The sequence below is a fragment of the Pristiophorus japonicus genome, chromosome 17, assembly GCF_044704955.1.
Source record: "Pristiophorus japonicus isolate sPriJap1 chromosome 17, sPriJap1.hap1, whole genome shotgun sequence".
NCBI classification, from domain to species: domain Eukaryota; kingdom Metazoa; phylum Chordata; class Chondrichthyes; family Pristiophoridae; genus Pristiophorus; species Pristiophorus japonicus.
This window is the reverse complement of record NC_091993.1, coordinates 1265222-1279574: the sequence shown is the minus strand read 5'-3', so window position 1 is coordinate 1279574 and position 14353 is coordinate 1265222. Positions and strand designations below refer to the sequence as shown.

Here is a 14353-nt window from a genome sequence, read left to right as displayed (position 1 = left end):
ACAGTCAGTGGAAAGACACTGCAGGGTGTGGATGAACTCGATGTTGAGTTCAGAAGGCTGTAAAGTGCCTAATTGAAAGATGAGGTGCTGTTCCTCGAGCTTGCGTTGAGCTTCATTGGAACAGTGTAAGAGGCCGAAGACAGAGAGATCAGAGTGGGAGTGGAGTAGAGAATTAAAGTGACAGACGACCGGAAACTCAGGGTTACCCTTACGGACTGAACGGATGCGATCAGCAAAGCGGTCACCCAATCTGCATTTGATCTCCCCGATGTAGAGGAGACTGCATCGTGAGCAGTGAATACAATATACTAAATAGCAAGAAGTACAAGTAAATCGCTGTTTCATCTGGAAGGAGTGTTTGGGGCCCTGGACGGTGGTAAGGGAGGAGGTAAAAAAGCGTGATATATGGTTCAAAATATAACAAACTGAAGCAAGCATATAAAACATGGTTCCATGCATTTAAATTATTGACAATCTTTGCCACTCCATAATTCATTGTTCCCTTGGCCCCCTCCTATTTCTCATCTACATGCTGTCCCTTGGCGACATCATCCGGAAACACAGCGTCAGTTTCCACATGTACGCTGATGACATCTGATGACAGCTCTACCTCACTACCACTTTTCTCGACCCCTCCTCGGTCTCTTAAATTGTCAGACTGCTTGTCTGACATCCAATTCTGGATGAGCAGAAATTTTCTCCAATGAATATTGGGAAGACTGAAGGCATTGTTTTCAGTCCCCGCCACAAACTCCGTTTCCTAGCCACTGACTCCATCCCTTTGAGGCTGAACCAGACTGTTTGCAACCTTGATGTCAGATTTGACCCTGAAATGAGCTTTCAACCACATGTCCGCAGTGTAGGTAAGACCGCCCATTTCCACCTCCGTAACACCGCCCACCTCTACCCTTGCCTCTGCTCATCCGCAGCTGAAGTCCTAATCCATGCTTTGGTTATCTCTAGACTTTACTCATCCAACGCACTCCTGGCTGGCCTCCCACATTCTACCCTACGTAAACTAGAGGTGATCCAAAACTCGGCTGCCCGTGTCCTAACTCGCAACAAGTCCCACTCACCCATCACACCTGTGCCCGCTGACCTATATTGGCTTCCGGTTAAGCAATGCCTCGATTTCAAAATTGTCATCCTTATTTTCAAATTCCTCCATGGCCTCGTCCCTCCCTATCTCCGCAATCTCCTCCAGCCCCACAACTGCCCCCCCCCATCCGAGATGTCTGCACTCCTTTAATTCTGTCCTCTTGAGCATCCCTGATTATAATCACTCAACCATTGGCCGTGTCTTCTGTTGCCTAGATCCGAAGCTCTGGAACTCCCTCTATAAACCTCTCTACCTCTCTTTCCTCCTTTAAGATGCTCCTTAAAACATGTCTCTTTGACCACTGCCCCAATTCCTATTTATGCGGCTCGGTGTCAAATTTTTTAATCGCATAATACTCCTGTGAAGTGCCTTGGGACTACGTTAAAGGTGCTAGATAAATACAAGTTGTTGTTGTTGTTGTTGAAGGCTCCCAGGTGGAGGTGAGCCAGAGGCCAGCAGCCTTAGCCCCGCCCCCATCCGCACCCCGTGACCTCTCAACCCAACCTGCTGGGCCCCGGCCCGCGTGACGTCACCTGGTGGACATGTCAGGCGGCCATACAGAAGGCGGCAGGCGGAGACGGTGCCCAATCAGGAGGCGGCGGCGGCAGCGGGGCGGGCCAGGCCGGGCCGTGAGGTTAGGTTGCGGCGATACTTGGCGCCCGGGGCGAGTGTTGCGGGAGCGGAGCGCACTGTCGGCGGGGGAAGGATGACCCGTGAGTAGCGGCGGCTGGGGGGGAAGGCCCCGGGGCAAAGGCGGGCGGGCCGGGCCGGGCCGGGGTGAGGGCGAGGCCCCTGCGCTTGTTTACTCGAGCCCCGCGGGTTAGGCCGGGCCGGGCCGGGCCGGGCCGGGCCGGGCCGGGGAGTGAGAGCTGGGCCTCCCGCCCCCGGGCCCCGGGCTCCGGGCTGCCAGCGGGCCTTGGCTTCACGGCGGTCCAGCGGGCCCCATGGCGACGCCGCCCTCCGCCACGTACACGCTCGGGCCCAGGGTAAAAATAGTCGGCTCACAGCAGCGGGAGCCATTAAAGGGGCGGGCCGCCATTAAAGGGGCGGGCCGCCGGAGGGCGACGGGAGGTGGTGGCGCCCCCTGCTGCCCATCAGCAGCTCTTCCCCCTCCCCACTGAGGCTCGGGTCCCACCTCAACCCTGCCTGGCCCAAGCTGACTGTGGGGCTCACGGGCACCGCTCTCTGAGTCAGAAGGTCCCAGGTTCAAGTCCCACTCCAGAGACTTGAGCACAAAAATCCAGGCTGACGCGCCTGTGTAATGCTGAGGGAGTGCTGCACTGTCGCAGGCGCCGTCTTTCGGATGAGACATTAAACCAAGACGCGCTGAGGTGGATGTAAAAGATCCCACGGCATTATAGCGAAGAAGAGCAGGCGTGTTATCCCTGATGTCCTGGCCAATATTTATTCCTCAACCAGTATCATTAAAACGTTGTTGCTTGCTGTGTGTAAATTGGCTGCTGCGTTTCCCACATTACAACAGTGACTACATTTCAGGAAGTACTTCGTTGGCTGTAAAGTGCTTTGCGACGTCCGGTGGTCGTGAAAGGCGCTATATAAATGTCTTTGTTTTTCAATTGGATCATAGCTGATCTGTAGCTCAACTCCATTTACCTGTCATTGCTCCATATCCGTTAATAACCTTGCCTAGCAAATATCTATTTGATCTCAGCCTTGAAAGCTCCAATTGTCCCAGCATTCACAGATTTTTTGGGGAGAGCTCCAGATTTCCACTACCCTTTGTGTGAAAAAGTTGCTTTCCCCATAAGAGAAAGTAATTTCTCTATCTACTCTATTGAATCCCTTTATCATTTTAAAACTCCTCGATTAGTTCAACCCTCTTAACTCGATTGGATACAAATCATTTATGTAGCTATTTCTCATAATTTACCCCATTAAGCCCTGATATTCTTGGAAATCTGTGCTGTACACCTTCCAATGCACCCCATTTCTGTCTGAAAACTTATGATTCCAGCTGGCCTGTCCAGTAATGGGTTCTTCTGCTCTGCACTTTCTGTTGTTGGATTGCTGTTACTATCTTGCTTGGGGATAGACTGGAGTGTGGCTCTTTTTTAAAGACCTTGATTTGTCCTGCAGGACAAAATGTTCTGAAATAGTGACATGCAGGTCATTGCAACTAACTGTAAACAATAATTGTAGTGAACCTTAACTGTCGGGCCAGTCCTGTACTGTAAAGAGACCAGTCTAGTTCTGGACACTCTGTTGGGTTTCCCTTGCATAGAACTGCTAATGGGTATGCACTTGAAGTAGTTAGAATTTTTTTAAGTGTAAACGATCCTAACCCACACTTGCAGGTTAGGTTGTCACTGCTGGATTTAGTTGTCCAAAACTTTATTTTGTAGAAAAGCTGTAAAATTCAAATTGCATGTGAAGAAAGCATCTCATCTGTTCTCTAACAAGTAGCAAGTGTGTAGTGGATGGATTGAGTTGAGAAATTGCTGTGATTTGCATTGCTGACCACAAGACATCCAGTACCAACATGTAGCAGTATGTATGGACATCTTTAGGTTAAAAGCAGTCGGTGAATGGATTCCAACTGGGCAAGATTATGAAACTGAAAATATGAAGGCAAAGCAGGTTATTGTAAATTGAACAACATTTTTGCTTCATTTTAACTGATTGAAATCAAGTTTGGGAATAGACAATTCCTGTTCAGATTTCTGTCAAATACTGCAGTAAGCTTAAATTGTTTGAGCAGGTGGGGACACTTTCTACAGCTGCAGCCACTGAGTATCTGGGATTCCACCGAGTCAGACAACATTGTTGTCCACGGTAGTTGGGTGCATGGGCTGTGTCGAGAGCTCTGCTGCTACCCATAGAGGCATTTTTGTGACTTGACATCTTTTTCATGATTGGTTGTGAAAAGCGCTATATAAATTCAAGAAAGACCACCGGACATCTCCAAGTGCTTTACAGCCAGTGTACTTTTGGAGTGTAGTCACTGTTGTAATGTAGGAAACGTGGCTCCAATTTGCACACAAGCAATGTGATAATGACCAGATAATCTATTTTTTTTGTTATGTTGATTGAGGGATTAATATTGGCTAGGACACCAGGGATAACTCCCCTGCTCTTCTTCAAAATAGTGCAATGGGATCTTTTACATCCAGTTGAGAGAGCATTTAACGTTTCATCCGAAAGACGGCACCTTGGACAGTGCAGTGCTTCCTCAGCATTGCACTGGAGTGTCAGCCCAGATTTTTTTTTTGTGCTCAAGTCCCTGGAGTGGGACTTGAGTGCTTCATGGTATAATTTCAATATCTGGTTTTCCGAATCAGAATGCGTGTCACTAAATGATGTGCCCAGTTACCAGAGAGTGTAGGGGGCAGACCAAGCTTTGTGAATAGGTGTTGTCTGAACCCATTTGAATTTCAGAAAAGCATCCAACTCAACTGAGTTTGGGGAAAGAGCACTTGGCAATAGGATTCTTAAATCTCCTTTTTGAGTGGACTCCCTGACCTGCTTGTCTGTTCCCGGAACTAAATGAACTCGACGTTCAATTGTTTGGCATTTTGTATCTCAGTTACATTTTCGAATGAATGCCAGAGTCTAGTTTGGAGCAGGCTTATTTGTTTATCTGCCTATTTAGAATCTTAAAAGTTTGTTTAATGCTGGACCATTATTTCTTGGAAATATTAATGTCTGCATGTGTTCCATCTTCATTATCTAATGGTTGACCCATCAGAGCCGTTTTGAAAGCAAGATCAATGTTTCAACATAAACATCACCAATACAAAAGCTGTCTTTTGGCATGAAGACACTTCCATAGCTACTCATCGATAGTTCATTAAGTTCAGAGGGTTTAGCTTTCAGTTCCTTTTCAGTTTCTGGAATTGTCATTCTGACTGCGGTAGGGAGTAATATTTCTCCCAGGTACAAATACCACATTAAGAAACCTACGCAAGATTGTTTCCTCAAAGCCTTGCAGATTATTGGACTGTAAAAAAAAAAAAATAGTTTCTGAAGGGGTGGGTGTTTTACTGTCTTTTTGGACTGAGTCAATCTTTCCTTTCTAAGAATTTGTCTCATTCGTAACTTGATGTGCAATTCTACTTTGTGTAGTTGTCTTGCAAGTAGATTTCAGTTTCAGCATACCTCGAGAGCCTATTATCAGCAAGGGCAGACATCGACGACAAGGTTCAACACCGCCTCCAGTGCACCAGCGCAGCCTTTGGTCGCCTGAAGAAGCGAGTGTTCGAAGATCAGGCCCTCAGATCTGTCACCAAGCTTATGGTCTACAGGGCTGTGGCTCAGACGTGGACCATATACAGTTGATGCCTCAAGTTGCTGGAGAAATACCACCAACGATGTCTCCAAGATTCTGCAAATCCCCTGGGAGGATAGATGCACCAACCTCAGTGTTCTCGATCAGGCCAACATCCCCAGCATCGAAGCACTGACCACTCTACCAGCTCTGTTGGGCGGGCCACATTGTTCGCATGCCCGACACAAGACTCCCAAAGCAAGCGCTCTACTTGGAACTCCTACATCGCAAGCAAGCCCCAGGTGGGCAGAGGAAACGTTTCAAGGACACCCTCAAAGCCTCCTTAATAAAGTGCAACATTCTTACTGACACCTGGGAGTCCCTGGCCAAAGACCGCCCTAAGTGGAGGAAGAGCATCCGGGAGGGCGCTGAGCACCTCAAGTCTCGTCGCCGAGAGCATGCAGAAAACAAGCGGAAGGAGTGTGCGGTAAACCAGACTCCCCACCCACCCTTTCATCCAGCGGCTGTCTGTCCCACCTGTGACAGAGACTGTAATTCCCGTATTGGACTGTTCAATCACCTGAGAACTCACTTTGAATGGAAGCAAGTCTTCCTCGATTTCGAGGGCCTACCTATGATGATGAGATTTCAGTTTCAACATGAGCGTAACTATATGACCATGTGGTATTTACAGCCTTCTGGGGTAGATGGGTGAGAATGATGGACATCCCACATGGTGTCTGCTGCATTATATCAAAATTAAAAGGCAATATAGTCCCATGGGTTGTTCTCCCATTCGCAGCACGTACAAGGCTGCAGGTTGTGGTTTGTGGGTGGCTCGATCTGCCAGCGAATTCTTATCTGTAAAATGTAGTTTGTGGAGATGAGTCTCTCATGTACTACAGCATGCATAAAAGTTGTTATATAACAACAAACAAGGCTATTTAAGCGTTCTGTTACTGGCTACAAACCCCTCCAACATTGTTCTTGAATTGCCTTTTGTCATAACTTGCTTTGCTGTAAAAAATCTTTCTTGCTCCCATCCACTTCGTCCCTGGTTTCATGTATTGTCATAGGTTTGCTATGTTTTGTGTTTCTTGTGCACAGTACAAAATATTCCTATAAGCGAGGTCTCGCACCCTAGGAGCCTACAAGTGCATCTCTTTGTCCCCAATATCTGATCTATTGAGCCCAGGGGTCGAACAGAAATTTTTGGCACTGTATTTCACAAGCCCCCTGTTAGTTTCATTTTAAAAAAAAAACTAGAATCAGACCAAGGCTTAGATAATAAACGAACAAAGATTATTAAATATGACGGCAATGCCAAAAACAATTAAGATTGCAGTAATTTAGAATATCTATTTCTTGTGCATGAACTAATAAGTGTGACCCTTTTGATAATACATAGTATTGTAATATAGGACCTCCTATAGCAACAGGAGAGTCCTTGCTTTTGCCCCAGGGAGTACATCTGCTTTTCTGTTGATGACCTCGAGCTTAGGAGCATGTTCCCCGACAGCTATGCCTGATACCCTTTTGGAAGTTCAGTCGTACTCGATGTCACAAAATGCTCAAGTATCCTCCCAATCTCATTAGAATAGACCCAAACTCATAATTGAAGAACAAAGGAAATCAAAAAATGGCCTTGAATTTGCAGAACCCTAGGAGAAAAATTGTTTAAAATTCAATAATGTAAACATTACAAATCCTGTTAAATAAGGCAAGTTTATTTTTAGACCTTAAATATGTAAATATGTTTATTTTTAAATAAAAATTTAGCTTTAAATTCAATTTAATTTTGATTAATTTAAAATATGATTTAAAAAATATATATATATAATTTTAGTGTTTTTGAGGTACTCCCATTCATACTTGCGGTGATTCTGTACATAGGAACTCACCACAAGTATGACTGGGAATACCCCTATTTGGATTGGTTGGGCCAGCCCACGTGACAAGTGCCTGAATTACTGGGATATGTGACTGGGACACAAGTCTCTGAATCTCCCGGACCACCAGGTAAAATTTGTAGATGTGTTTCAGGTCGGAGGCATCTGCCTCTGACCGCGCTTTCTGGGCCAATAACAAGCTGCTTTCAGACACCGGCTTAGACACGAGGGTCTGGAGTTTCCTCTGGGCCCAACCCAAAAGCTGCACCCATTTTGCAGATGTCGTAAAACACTCAAGTATCCTCCCAATCTCATTAGAATTCACCCAAACTCAAAATGGGCATTTGGCATAAATCATTGGAAACTAGCAGAAATAATCGAGGCCCAGTCTCTTTCTTCCTTGAGTATCATAATTTTAAAGTTTCAACTTATTTAACCATTGGGACCATTAATTATTAAGACCCTGCAATCGAGGCAGCTTTTTAGTTTTTAACGTGGCATAATCTCCCATAAAAATGCATGAAAAGAAAGAGAAAATGCTGAGCAGGTCTCATTAAGGATACATATTTTTTTAAATTGCAATTAATAGTCCTTCTTTTCTGCTGTGCCTGAAAATCTGGTCAAAGTGTTGAGACCCCGTGAGCTGGAACTAAGCAGGATCTCTAGACTCCTTTTGTGTAGCTTTTTTCCGTTCAAGCGAAAGCTTGATCATTAACTGTGGATAATTAGTTTAAACAGTGTTGACTTGCGCTTAGGGATGGCGGGAGGATGAAGGGGGATTTTGATCCCTATGCTTTTAGGCTAATATAGGTGTCAATTTCTGTGCACAAAACCTGCCTTCCAGTATATCAATGCCCGTTCAATATTGGTGTGTGTGCGTGTGTATATATCTCCTTTCAGTACTGTGATGCTTTGGGGAAAGGAGAGAAGAAAGTTTCTGATGTGGTAAACTTTACTAATCTTACTGGGTGACTGTATCCCTGATGGGAAAGGGGAAAAAAGACAAACCAGCTATTCCCTACCCCTGTTCTCCCCCCCCCCCCCCCCCCTAAAGAAACTCCTGTAATCCTGACTGGATCAAAATCTTAAGCAAAGACTGTAATCGTGCCTTTTTTTAAATTGAGGACGTTGCTGTGGTGCGGAAGAGGTGATCAAAGTGAGGAAGTCATCATTGGTTTTATTCTTCCTAGGTGGTAATCAACGTGAACTTGCTCGTCAGAAAAATGCAAAAAAATCAACTGAGCAAAGTAAACGGAAAAGAAAGGATGATGGTTTATCTGCTGCCGCCAGGAAGCAGAGGTAAACCCAGCCCTGCTGAATCTGTAAACTGTAAGACAAGCAGTCAAAACAACTGATAATCTGGAACCAAAATCTTGCAACTCTACAGAGGAATAATGGGGTTATATTTCTGTACATCTGGCTCCTTGTTTTATGGTGGGTGGGGGATTGCCCACGAGAGAGCCGAACAATTAAACAATTAAAATCAATGCTAGACGTGTACAGCAGGTCTGTTGGCATCTGCAAGGATTGACTACGTAAACTCGAGGTGATCCAAAACTCAGCTGACCAAGTCCCGCTCACCCATCACCCCTGTGCTCGCTGACCTACATTGGCTTCCAGTTAAGCAACGCCTCGATTTCAAAATTGTCATCCTTGTTTACAAATCCCTCCGTGGCCTCACCCCTCCCTATCTCTGTAATCTCCTCCAGTCTCACAACCGCCCCCCCCCCCCCCCCCTCCGAGATGTCTGCGCTCCTCTAATTCTGCCCTCTTGAGCATCCCTGATTATAATCGCTCAACCATCGGTGGCCGTGCCTTCTGTTGCCTGGGCCCCAAGCTCTGAAACTCCCTGCCTAAACCTCTCCGCCTCTCTACCTCTTTGACCAAGCTATGCTAATTTCTATTTACGCGGCTCGGTGTCAAAATGTTTTATTTCTGTGAAGCGCTCCGGGACGTTTCACTATGTTAAAGGCGCTATATAAATACAAGTTGTTAACATTTTGGGTATGGACCCTTTGTCAAAGCTGGACATCAATGGGGCTAAATATAATTTTAATTGGGAGAAGGAGAACTGTTTGTGTTGGACTTCTATCACAAAGAAGCAGTTGATGGGTTTGATAACTTGTGAAAAGTTTCTAAAAAGCTCTAACTTTCTGGGTGATTGTCTATCCGCACAGTAGTGCACGCAGTATTATGGTAGGATTAGTTGTGGAGTAGCTGAATTCAGTTGACCTTTTTAAACTGCCGGAGGCACAATTTTGTATCCCTGAGAGCAGAGTCTAAATGGGAGGCCACTTCATTCATTATCAGCATTTGTTTCTGTGTCCGGAGACTCTAAATTTGTGTAACTGCACCATTTATAATCGCTGCCAATCGTTTGTCCCGTCCTGTATATTCACGATCGAACACTTTATCGAAAGGCTACCTCGGCATTGACTCAAGTGAAGTGTTTGTTGGGAAATGTTGTGATGGCACTTTGTCTTCTTGCAGGGATGCTGAAATAATGCAGCAGAAGCAAAAAGGAAATCCAAATCCTGAACCTGCAGGAGCGGAAGCAGGGGCTTCAAACTAACGCCCACACTCGTGGTACTCTGCCTAACTTTCCTGGACGGGGTACATCGAACCAGCAACGCGGCTTTGTGTCTTCAAATATTGAACATATTTAAAACATTGGGTTCCGATACTTCAGAAAATTGCATTGTTGTATCTTTCCTATGGGATTATGCCATGTTTAATGCTGAGGGAAGGTGTCTTGCTTGTAGAATTGTTACTGATGCAGTATTAGACCTTGTGCTGTAACGGTGCATTTCCTGCATGAGCATAATTCACTCGCGGTATTTCCAATATAAGCAGAAAAGATGCTTGCGTTTGGATTTGTGTGACCAGCCTTGTATTTTTGTATCAACGCTAACCCTTTAAATTCTGTTTTAATAAAGACAGCATTTAAGTTGACAAAGCTGGGTTTAGCTGCTTGAATTTAAGTTGCCACTAAAGCTTTGCCATTCTTGAAGCATCTTTATTCCACCTCAGTGGCCCAGAGGTGGAAGGAAGCCAGTTCCTAACACGAATAATCAAGTTTGACGTTTTCTAGCGAGGTAGGTATTGTGAAAGGGTGAACTACTTTGTTGATTTTATTTTGTGGGGATTTGCCACTGTATTTCAGTGCTGACTTGTATTAGTTACGTGCATATCCATTAGGCGGTGCCACGCGTACAGAGTCATAATTTTGCTTTGTATGCCTTACTTACAACATTCTTTGCCAGGGAGTTGTCGTCTTTTTTTTCCCCAAGTGTGTGGTAGTGAATGACATTGGAGCAGAGAAAGATATGATGAATAGTAGCCTTGCTAATAAAATGGGTGATATGTCTATCAAATGAAACTTCCTTTGTATAAGGGTTTAAGGCACTTAATGTTGGCTGTTGCCCCTTTATATGGTTCACTGTTCCACCAGTGGTTCTATAAAAATCAAGTTAGAAACTGGGTGGTTATTTGGGGTGATCTGGCTGACTTGTTGCCTGGGGTGGGATGTGGTCTCTGCCAGTTATGCAGGCTTGATGTAACATTACTTAAAGACAGGAGGAACCACGGCTGTTCGGTCTGGAAAGGAGGCAGCTGAGGGAGAATATTTTAAATTGAGTGGGACAAGGAGAGTCACGGGTTCGAAGTAATAGTTCACACTGTGATCCATCTACAGACTGGACTTCTACACCGCAGTGGTGGAAAAAAGCCCTAAAAGAATTTAAGAAACTATTGAATAACACAAGGAGGGAGAAGCTATAGGATCCTGATGGGTGGATGAATTTAGATGGACTGAATGGCTGCTCTTGTGTGTAACTATCTTGTGATCTACCTCCAGTTTGTCCATTTTGCATGCTATATTGTGCTTTGAATTCTCTACTTTTAACAGTGGGAAGGAACTAAAAAATTTCATGCATGCAGTTATAATGCTGATTTTGGTTTTAACAGTGGCCAAGGTTGCAGAATTAAAACCCCAAAGAACCAGCTGAAATCTCAATTTGACTTACTCGGGCGTTGTAAAGCAGTGACACTAATGTGCCCTACATGGCATTAGCATCTCGATATTATAGAAGTGCGTCCTGAGCAATGTCACCGGTGATCTATTTCTCGCGTACAACCTGTTGCTGAATTTAGGTCCATGATAGCATCATAAAGGCAGGAATGTGATTTGGGGTTCCATTTATCTTCAATCTGAATGGGCCAATTGTTATCCCTAAAATACGTTTTGAGCTCTTACGTGGTTAATGACACAAAATTGGCGAGAGATGCTAATGCTTTACCTGCTGAATGGCACAAAATGAGTAAATGGGGTTGGAGTGAATTGTGAAGCATGTCACAAGCCTGAACGACAAATTATATAATGTGATCATGGCATCAACCTTTTTCCAAGCTGCCTGCAAGTGCTGTGGGAATGCGTGTGGTCAATTGGGACAACTCCTGGAATTGCAAGATGAGGTAGGGCGAGGCGACACATCTCGCTTTGGCCCAACAATTTCAGTTGGTGTTCTTTCCTCCTTACTGTTCTTCTCTTTAGTGGCCAGGCAAAAACTTTGCTCTTTTCCAAGTCTATAATCTAAAAACTTTTATATCTGTGTGCACTTCCTGTCAATTTTTTCATTGGACGTTTTCCTGACTGCTGCCATTTTGCCCGGGTTCTTTACGAGGGTTGTCCAAGTGCCTGCCTGAATCGGGTGGGAGCCTCATTAATTAATGCAAATCCGGGTCCTTGTACACAGGACCCTAGTCACAGTTTTGAAGTGCAAATGTCAGAGGGGGTTATGTCACACACGCCGTGTTCCACGGGACTGCTGGATGTTGCTCACAAAACGGCCCGGAAAGATGCTCTTTGTGCCAGGAGGAGCAGAATTGGCAAGTAGCTGCAGGTGCCTATAGCTTGCTGGTGAAACGGAGCTGAGGCCCAGGCCTCCAAGCAAAAACAAAGAGCCATACTCCGCCCATCTGTTCTCTGCCGGTGGTTAAAATGGATCCTATAATTTATTCGTAGAATCTTTAAGTGGCACTGTCTCTGGGGAACTTAGAATTATACAGTAGTACCGCACAGAATGAGGCCATTCAGCCCATCGAGTCTGCGCCAGCTCTTTCAAAGAGCATCCAGTCAGTCCTGGTCCCACGCTCTCTTCCTATATCCCTGCAATTTTTTTCTTCGGGTATTTATCCAATTCCCTGTTGAATACGACTATTGAATCTTTATCCACCACCCTATCGGGCAGTGCATTCCAAATCCTAACCACTCGTTCATTAAAAAAGGTTTTTCCTCATGTCGCCTCTGGTTCTTTTGCTAATCACCTTAAACCCGTGCCCTCTGGTTATCGACCCTTCAGCCATTGCAAACAGTTTCTCTTTGCTAGCATTTACACGGGGAAGAGGAGCCGTGAAATATTTTGGTTGGGTGCCAATTCTTCAATCTTTAACCTGATTGGTCATTGTATTTTGTTGCTTTAAAACATACGATTTGGCAAAAGTACAAAGTTCAAAAGAATGCAAAGATTTTACTGGATATTATAAGTTTGTTGAAAGGTTTCTGTTGAAAGCTAGTGATTCAGCCACAAGTAAAATGGGTAGAGAATTGGGTTAAGAAAATTAAACCTATTGAGTGAGGAGCGATTTAAAATTGGATCCCAAAAGAGGTTCTTTGGCCATAAACTGCCCAGTGGTTTAGTGCATGCATCCCCCTCACACTCCCTTCACCCCACCATTGGTGGCTGTGCCTTCAGCTAACTCAGCCCTTGGCTCTGGGATTCCCTCTAAACCTTTTTGCCTCTCCACAGCCCTCTTTTCCTTTAAACCTACCTCTTTGACCAAGCTTTGTCACCCCTCCCTAGCATCTCCTTCTCCAGCTAGATGTCAATATTTGTTTTAATGCTTCGTGAAGTACCTTGGGATGTTTATCTATTTAAAAAAGGTGCTAAATAAAATGGAAGTTGTTTGTTTCTTGCAAACCTCCCTTTGTAAATCCTAATATATGATCCTCCCAATTGCTGCTTTGTAACTCTGAACTGCTAAATCGCCCACTTTTATCAAATGCTATCAGTTGCTTAACTATGTCTTTGAATTGCAGAATTTGCATGCTCACAACAAAATAGTTAGAATTGTATCACTTGTATTTTCCAAATAAATTTAAAAAGTGACCTGTTGTACACAGAACAGAACTTTAGTGGATGATGTGTGTACTTGGTGATTTCATCTTTAATCAAGTTTGCCCTTTTTTTTTTTTGCATTTAAAAAAAAAACAAACCCATGCCTTTTCACATAATGCAAGTGCTAAATCAAATACTTAACTGCAAATAAATTCTGATAATTAAAAATGGCTAAAACTGTTCAATCCATCTTCTATATCTTTATGCAACATAGCTTTCATTCCTGGAAAAGAGGAGATTGACTATCATTTAGACATTCATTTGTCACCAGTACTGATTTAATTTCATATCTCTTGTAGAGTTCCAAGTATGAGTTGTGTGTTTTCTGTCACTTGAGCTTGTAGTTGTCTATGGCTCTATTTTGCCATCAGCCCACCTATTCTGTAGTCCATATTGGAGTAAAGTGACCAAAAGGATTTCTAATGTGTAGCTGTATAAGCTTTTCAGACAGAGTTCTCCCTGAAATGCATTCCTTGTCAATACATGCAAAGCTATGTTCAATAAACCTCTTTTGGTGCTCATGTCTGATTTTTATAGTATTCAATGCCTCATGGGAGGGGGCTTTATTTGAATTGTGACTTCCAGGTCCGTCTTAAAAATGAGGACCTTGGTTTAGTGATTTTTCTCCAACTCGCATTCACCAGTGCAAATATTTTTTTGACTTTTATGAAAGTCTGCCCAAGGTGATTCAAGTTTACCGATCGCAACATTTACTATAGATTTCTTGCACATTCACCTCACTGTTTTCAATAAGTGTCATAAAATCACCAATTTGATTATTGGTCTGTGTTAGCTCTTCTACATTGATGAGAGAATTTTGTGCCAGTGACTATTGCTGACTTTGAGCACATAATGCAAGGTAATTGGAAACGGTCTATAATGCAACATCATTGATGCTTGTGAATTGAGTTTTATTTCGTCGTAATATAAAGCAAGTAAAACCATGCATTCCTCCATTCTACGG

The 14353-nt window shown here is 44.1% G+C and overlaps 1 protein-coding gene across 1 annotated transcript; it reads left to right on the top strand.

The window, feature by feature from the left end:
• Window positions 1–1705: 1705 nt before the first annotated feature.
• serf2a (small EDRK-rich factor 2a) lies at window positions 1706–13910 on the top strand. The gene is made up of 3 exons (XM_070858294.1): window positions 1706–1812; window positions 8404–8512; window positions 9704–13910. The coding sequence occupies exons 1-3, from the start codon at window positions 1806–1808 to the stop codon at window positions 9783–9785; spliced, it is 198 nt and encodes a 65-aa protein (XP_070714395.1). The 5' UTR covers window positions 1706–1805; the 3' UTR covers window positions 9786–13910.
• Window positions 13911–14353: the final 443 nt, after the last annotated feature.